The sequence below is a fragment of the Frankliniella occidentalis genome, unplaced genomic scaffold (genome assembly GCF_000697945.3).
Source record: "Frankliniella occidentalis isolate FOCC.00 unplaced genomic scaffold, Focc_3.1 Scaffold1467, whole genome shotgun sequence".
In the NCBI taxonomy this organism is placed as follows: Eukaryota; Metazoa; Arthropoda; class Insecta; order Thysanoptera; family Thripidae; genus Frankliniella; species Frankliniella occidentalis.
The window spans coordinates 9,414-17,383 of record NW_026268568.1 but is presented as its reverse complement, the minus strand read 5'-3'; the positions used below and the strand labels follow the sequence as shown (position 1 = coordinate 17,383).

Genomic DNA, 7,970 nt, shown 5'->3' with positions numbered 1-7,970 from the left:
ACGACGTGATCGTGATGGTGCTGCAGTACCTGCCGGTGAAGGACGTCCTCGACTGCCGCCTCGTGTGCAAGAGGCTCTGCGGCCTGGCCCTGCACTGGGACGTCTGGCGCCACCGATCGCTCAAGGACGACGTCAAGTACGCGGGCGCGGTGCTGCACCTGGCCCCGTGCCTGGACACGCTGACCGTCACGGGCCGAGTCCCGACCTTGGCGGTGACCACGACCAGGTGCGCCGTGGCGAGTTTGGAACTACGTTCAAGTTATGGGATGGGCATCAACGCCGCTGAGTACGCCTTGGCCCTGCGGAACCAGGAATTCCTTGGACGCCTCAGAAAACTTGAGCTTAGCACCTATTTGCAAACGAGCGACGTGCTGGTGAGGACGGTCGCGATGTGCTCCAACCTGGAGTCGCTAGAAATTATTGGATACCTACCTGATGTTACCCACCCCATTGTTCGCGGGCCGTCCCGGCCCTCGCTAACGAATTTTCGGTGCCCGGTGGAGGAGAACTCAGCCTCCTTCGTGCACACCATACTGGCCGGGCACGCGGCAACCTTGGAGCAGGTTAATCTCAGCGGTAGTTTCGAAAACGAAGAGACGACGACGGCCAATCTATTGGCCAGCATGCCAAGACTCTGCAGCCTGCGCTGCGACAAGTCTTTTTGTGGGCTGAAGATCGTATCAGAGTGTAAGACGCTCACAGACGTGAGCATCTTTGTCGGTGTCGACTCGGAACTAGAGAACATCGACGTGCTTTCTAATTTCCTTCGTCGAGCCAACCAACTGCGTCGCGTCCATCTGGACTGCCTCGAGGTCGAAGAAGACTGCCTCCCCGAGGTCAGCGCGGCACTGATCAAGGCCCTGGTCTCGTCGGGGCGGTCCCACCTCGAGCGGCTGGCCCTCGAAGGGGTCACGGACGTGCGGCGGCTGCTCCGCGCTCTGCCCGCGCTGTCCGCCCTGCGGCACCTGGACCTGGACGCTGAGCCCGACGACGAGCTGCTCAAGAGCATCACCCCCGCCACGGCCCCGGCGCTGAGGCTGCTGGAGATCGCGGTTGAGAGAGGACAATGCCCCCACGCCTGGATACACGGGGCCGCGGTCAAGGCGACCCTCGCGGAGAACCCCTCGCTTCACATTCAGCTCTGGTGCCCCACTGATAACAAGTGCGATCCCATGGACTGTGAGAGATGCGTGAGGGGCTGCCATCGACAAGTAAAGTGGCGGGTGGTGAAAAAGATAGGCCTCTACTCGCATGACCCTGACAAGTGCCCGTCCCCGGAGGAACACACTGATGACGTCGACTGGCAAAGGTCCTACGACCGCCGTTCTGATGTCGCGTGTACGTGGATTCATATGTGATGTATTTCTTCCTTTGGTTATCGCTGTTTCCTACTTATTTTTGTTCTTAGTCATGTTGATTCAATGGCGAATAAATCATCATCGTGCTGATACTATTTCATGTTTCACCTCTTTGTAGTGACGGAATGTCACAAGCCGCCCACATCTACTGCACTTGTTATTTCAGCCCTGGGTTTGTTGTGGCTGCCCTCGTGAGTTGTAGGCAACCTAGGGGCGGCGTTCGTAGGGCCGACACAGCCACAAACGGGGCGCACACGTAATTGTTCGTAAAAAAAAACCTTAGTGATAGGGTGAAGGGCGGGGTAAACACTCATCTAGTCTTACTCACAATTTTAAGACAGGACGCTCTACCCGAGGAAGAAAACGTTCCCCCCTCCCCCTATCTCCCTTAAAACAGGGCCGCACGGAAGAAGGGGCTCGGGTGTGTGTGGCGCAGTGGGGTATGTGGCGACCGTTTCCAGCTATGCCCCCCTCCCCCTCCTCCTGCACGATCGGCTCGGCCGCGCTGCGGCTGGGAGCGCTGTGGCCTGTTCGCAGGGACTGTCCCATTCTGAGCCCTGTGGGTTTTTTAATTTTTAAATTTTACGAAGGTAAACCAAGGCTACAGCACAGAGAGGCTGTTGAGATGCTGCGTGAAGGATACAGCAGGTCTGTTCTTGGCGTATCGTCTCCCTCCCATTAGCGCCCCCCCCCCAAAAAAAAAACGCCTGCGGTGCGAGTTGTTCTGACGACTCGATGACCATTGTCTGTGCAGGGTGCGTCACTCACATCGCAGCCGCTGTTCGAAGTCGCCGTGTTCCCCCGCTTGGTGCCGACATAGTCCGCTCCCAGTCACCCGCACGAGGCAGGCCTTCAATCCACCTCACATTTACCGCCCAGGTAAGCCTGCCGACAGTGCACACAAGAGCAGAGTAGTTGCGCGAGGGTTGGAGTGTTTGCACTACCATACAGTAGCTCGTAGCTCGATGGCAACGTCCGTGACCCTGGAGCAGCTCCCGGACGACGTGATCGTGATGGTGCTGCAGTACGTGCCCGTAGAGGACGTCCTCGACTGCCGCCTCGTGTGCAAGAGGCTCTGCGGCCTGGCCCTGCACCGGGACGTCTGGCGCCACCGATCACTCGAGGACGACGACGAGTACGCGGGCGCGGTGCTGCACCTGGCCCCGTGCCTCGACACGCTGAAAGTCACGGGCCGAGTCCCGACCTTGGCCGTGACCACGACCAGGTGCGCCGTGGCGAGTTTGGAACTGATTGCGGGTCCAGATGAGTCAATTAACGTCGCTGAGTACGCCTTGGCCGTGCGCAACCAGGAACTCCTTGGACGCCTCAGAAAACTTGAGCTGAATATCTGTTTGGAGTCTGCGGCCGACGTGCTGGTGAGGACAGTCGCGATGTGCTCCAACCTCGAGTCGCTAGAAATCTATGAAGACTTCCCCGATGTCACCCACCCTGTTGTTCACGGGCCACCTAGGCCCTCGCTGACGAATTTTCGGTGCGTGGTCGATGAGAACTCAGCATCCTTCGTGAACACCATACTCGCCGTGCACGCGGCAACTCTGGAGCACGTTAACCTCGGCTCAGGTTTCGACAACGAAGAGACGACGCCGGCCAATCTATTGGCCAGCATGCCAAGACTCTGCAGCCTGCGGTGCAACAAGATGGTTCCAGGGCTTAACGTCGTGGCGGATTGTAAGACGCTCCGGGACGTGAGCTTCTATGCTAACTGGGAACCAGATAACATCGACGTACTTTCTGAGTTTCTCCGCCAAGCCACCCAACTGCGCCGCGTTCACCTGGACTGCGACGGCGGAGACGACTTCCCCCCCCGAGGCCGGCCCGATGCTGATCAAGGCCCTGACCTCGTCCTGGCGGCCCCACCTGGAGCGGCTGGCCCTCGAAGGGCTCGAGGACGTGCGCCTGTTGCTCCGCGCGCTGCACATGCTACCCGCTCTGCGCCACCTGGACCTGAACGCTGCTGAGCCCGACGACGAGCTGCTCAAGAGCATCACCCCCGCTACGGCCCCGGCGCTCAGGCTGCTGGAGATCCGGGTCAAGTGGGGAGAATGCCCCCACGCCTGGATACACGGCGCCGCGGTCAAGGCGACGCTCGCGGAGAATCCCGCGCTTCATATACAGCTCTGGTGCCGCCCCACTGGTGACGAGTGTGATCCCCAGGATTGTGAGGCATGCTTGATAGGCTGCCATCGAGTATTAAAGTGGGGGGTGGTGAAAAAGATAGGCCTGTACTCGCATGATCCTGACAAGTGCCCGTCCCCAGAGGAACACACTAATGACGTCGACTGGCAAAGGTCCCACAACCGCCAACCTAATGTCGAGTGTGCGTGGATTCGTATGTGATGCATTCCTACACGTGGATTACGTTGTTCCCTAGATTATATTTTTTTGCAATTAGCCTTCTGTTGATCAGATAAGATGCTAATCAAAATTCACCCTTGTTTCAATGCTGTCACTTTGTCGTACGAACACTTAAATGATGTATACACTCCTTTTTCTCTGTACCTTCTCCCCCTCGTGATATGTCCTCCACGAGCGCTCCGTTTGTGGTTTATTTGCCCCCTTTTTAATATGGTAGCAAAATATATTTTTCTGTCATTGTTTATATTATATGTTATGGTTACAATCTGTAAATTGGTTAAAGTTATTGATAGCCGGTTAGAGTCCACTTTAGCCGCGGGGCCGTGTTAGATTCGTGTATGGCCCAGATTAGGGGGATTTGACCGGGGAATAGTGTGGTAATCCCTAAGATATATATTTACAAGTATTATATTTGAAATCTTCCTGCTTATGAGATATGTTGAATAAATTCTGGTGACCCATGCTTTGGAAAGTCGTTTTCTCATCTTTTCTGACGACAGCCCGTAAAATGACGACCGCTTGACCGCGAAGCGGCGCTCAGGTAGGCAGCCAGCACGACGTCCCTTCACTACTTATTACAACAAGCGGAACGGCCCCTTACGTGAAGCTGGCAACATAGTGGCGTCCTATCCCATTGAGCCGCCATGCGTATATAGATTATAGACTATTCCGGCGGGAGCGCGCGGAGAAGACTCCATGGAAGAACAAAAGGGCCCGTGATTCGCCGAGCGGCGTCCCCCACCATCTTCCCGTAGTGGAGGGGGACGCCGCTCGGCCAATAGCGATGCCTTTTGTTCTTCCGTGGAGTCTTCTCCGCGCTCCCGCCGGAATAGTCCATTGCTGTTTACATTTGGTTACCGATCGTGGAAGAAGTGTTGCGGTCAAATTTTGGGCTGTTTTCATCGAGATAATATTCTTTTATGCACTAGGTACGTGGGGGGCTCGTTGGGCTTGTACCGGGTGTCCAGAGACATGCCGGTACGTTGGGTTGCCTATGCACTGGCGGCAGGGGCTGCAGGAAAATGTTTTTCGTTTTACATTGTGCATCAGGTTTCTTGAACACCTATAGATGATAAGGTCGTTTTATATTTTGTGGGAAAATGACGTACTCTACACGATCGGCGCTAATTGCAGGTCGCAGTCTATGACGGGCTACCGTTTGTGCATTATGGGCTGGGCAGGGTCAGGGAGAAAAGAGGTAGCGACCAGGGACCAGGGTTCGCCCAGCGGCTCAGCGTCCCAGTGCTGCCGGGGGGGGGGGGGGGGGGGGGGGGGGGCGCGCGGCGCGGGGGGGGGGGGGGGGAGCGCCGTGCCTACCTGCTGCAGGGATTATGAGGTGGATTAACCGTCGGGACCAGTGCGTAAATGCGGAGGGCGGGGGATCGCCCCGTGCAACGCTTTGGCATGGGGTCCTGAACCTCACCGACACCTAGCGGACGCATGTCATTTCGCGGTTTGGGCTAGCCAGCGGCCATGCGCTCAGGACGCGGGGCGCCCCTCAGTTCCAGCGGGGCCAAGCGGCGGCAGCCCGAGGCGCCTCAGTTCCAGCAGGGCGGGGAGGGCGCCCCGCTCGTCATTTATCGTCCGGCCCCCGCCCCACAGGTAGCGCCTCAGTTCGAGTCGTCCCACCGCCGGGGAACCGCACACCCGGCCCGAAAAGTACGAAAAGCGCCGGCGCCCGACGATCGGTCCTGGGGGAGCCCGGACGGCAGCGGGCCGGGGGTGGAGGCTGTCGAGGCTCTCGCTCTCTCGCTCTTGGCGCTTTAAAAAATTGGTTACTCGACGTCGACGTGGTTACGTGTTGAGAGTGGGGTGACGCGGCGTCGCATGTCTCTCTCTCCCACAGTGACTATCTGTCTCTCTCGGCCTCACATCGACGCCCGCTGGTTCCGACTCTTGTGCCGCCCCTCTGTTGTTTGCAAGCATGCTAGTCGAATTGTAGCCCGCGTCAAGTAATCGTGTTTTCTCTTTGCTGTGGGTCTGTTCAGATCATCACATCCAACTTCTCCACTCTAAAACGAAGGTAAGGCAGCCAACAGATGACACGGCGCGGTCTCGGAACGTGAAGCAAGCAGATGAGTAGGTTAGGTTTTTGGTTTATGTGACATGACATGCCAGCCGCCTGGTGTACCTTGCACGACCATCAACATCAAGTCTAGGTCTTTACTTGGTGCTTCATTTACGGCTGTGTGATTGTGAAATTAGTAAAAAGGCTATCACGATTGTGGGCCTATTTTCTTGCGCGCAATGTTTATGTAGTTACTCCTCACACAGCAGTGCGGATACTGTGGCGGTCGTCAGTGCGTCGGCTCGAGTTCCGATCACGTCGCGGAGTGCTACTGTGCTGTGGATCCGGTCAGCTCACTGATATTAATCCTCCAATTTCTTTAACTTCACTGCGAAGGGACGCCAGTCTACAGCACAGAGGCGCTTTGGGTTATACAGGCTTCGTCAAGGATCCAGCAGGTCTGTTCTTGGCTTGTCGCCCCCCCCCCCTTCTCCTTCAGACCCACCCATTCTGCGGTTTGTGTTCCCGTTTGCGTTTAACTAACCCCTGGATGACCTGTGCAGGGTGCGTCAATCGCATTGAACCGGAGGTCGTGCTCCCGCCTGTTCCCTATAGTCCGCTCCAAGTCACGCGCACGAGGAGGCAGGTCATCAAACTATCTCACATTTACCGCCAAAGTAAGCCAGCCGTCAGTTCATGCAACAGCAGTTGTTTCGTGTGTGGTTTCAAGTTTTGCACTACCACGCAGTTTGCGTCTCTCGAGGCTCGATGGCAACGTCAATGCTGACCCTGGAGAAGCTCCCGGACGACGTGATCGTGATGGTGCTGCAGTACCTGCCCGTGGAGGACGTCCTCGACTGTCGCTTCGTGTGCAAGCGGCTCTGCGACCTGGCTCTACACTGGGACGTCTGGCGCCACCGATCGCTCAGGGATGACGACTACTACGCGGGGACGGTGCTGGACCTGGCCCCGTGCCTCGACAAACTGAGAGTCACGGGCCGAGTCCCAACCTTAGCGGTCACCACGACCAGGTGCGCCGTGGCGACTTTAGAACTTCATTCGCATTATACGCTGGCTTTTAACGCCGCGGAGTACGCCTTGGCATTGCGCAACCAGGAGTCCCTCGGGCGCCTCAGGAAACTTGATCTTGAGGGGCTGGAACATAATTCGACGCCTGGAAAAGACGTGCTGGTGAGGACAATAGCGAAGTGTTCTGGCCTTGAGTCACTTGAAATCATTGGCGACCTACCCGATGTCACCTGCCCAGTTCGCGGGCCGCCCAAGCCCTCTCTTACGAATTTTCGGTGCGCGGTCAATGAACACTCAGCATCCTTTGTGAACACTATTCTGGCTGCGCACGCGGAAACCTTGGAGCACGTAAATCTCGGCGCAGGTTACGATGTCGAGGAGACGACGACTGCTGAACTGTTGGCCACCATGCCGAAATTACACAGCCTGCGGTGCGACAAGGAAGTTCAGGGTTTGAACGTCGTGGCGGAGTGCAAGACGCTCCGGGACGTCAGCTTCTTTGCTTACTTCGGACTAGAGAACATCGACGTGCTTTCTGATTTCCTCCGCCGAGCCACCCAACTGCGTCGCGTCCACCTGGACTGCGACGACGGAGACGACTTCCTCCCCGAGATCGGCGAGACGCTGATCAAGGCCCTGGCCTCGTCCTGGCGGCCCCACCTGGAGCGGCTGGCCCTCGACGGGGTCAAGGACGTGCGGCCGCTTCTCCGCGCGCTGCCCATGCTGCCCGCCCTGCGCCACTTGGACCTGGACGCTGCTGATCCTGACGACGACCTGCTCAAGAGCATCACCCCCGCCACGGCCCCGGCGCTGAGGCTGCTGGAAATTGCGGTCAAGAGTGGACAATGCCCCCACGCCTGGATACACGGGGCCGCGGTCAAGGCGACGCTCGCGGAGAATCCCGCGCTTCACCTTCAGCTCTGGTGCGCTGGTAACAAGTGCAATCCCAAGAACTGTGAGACGTGCGCGATAGGCTGCCATCGAGAAGTCAAGTGGCGCGTGCGGGTGCTGAGGAAGATAGGCCTCTACTCGCATGACCCTGACAAGTGCCCGTCCCCGGAGGAACACACTAATGACGTCGACTGGCAGAGGTCCTACCACCGCTCTCGCGTCTTGTGTTCGTGGATTCATATGTAATATATTTCTAATCTTCGTTTTTGTTGTTTTCATATTTAATTATTTTCTGTGATTTTGTTTTT

The 7,970-nt window shown here is 57.3% G+C and overlaps 1 protein-coding gene across 1 annotated transcript; it reads left to right on the top strand.

Moving 5' to 3' along the window:
• The first annotated feature begins 2,116 nt into the window (after positions 1–2,116).
• On the top strand, positions 2,117–4,046 carry LOC127751859 (uncharacterized). The gene is made up of 2 exons (XM_052276044.1): positions 2,117–2,237; positions 2,310–4,046. The coding sequence occupies exon 2, from the start codon at positions 2,324–2,326 to the stop codon at positions 3,335–3,337; it is 1,014 nt and encodes a 337-aa protein (XP_052132004.1). The 5' UTR covers positions 2,117–2,237; positions 2,310–2,323; the 3' UTR covers positions 3,338–4,046.
• The last annotated feature ends 3,924 nt before the right edge of the window (positions 4,047–7,970 follow it).

Bases quoted from the DNA above. Each gene is read 5' to 3' on its own strand.
- LOC127751859 (XM_052276044.1), top strand. From the start codon at position 2,324: ATGGCAACGTCCGTGACCCTGGAGCAGCTCCCGGACGACGTGATCGTG.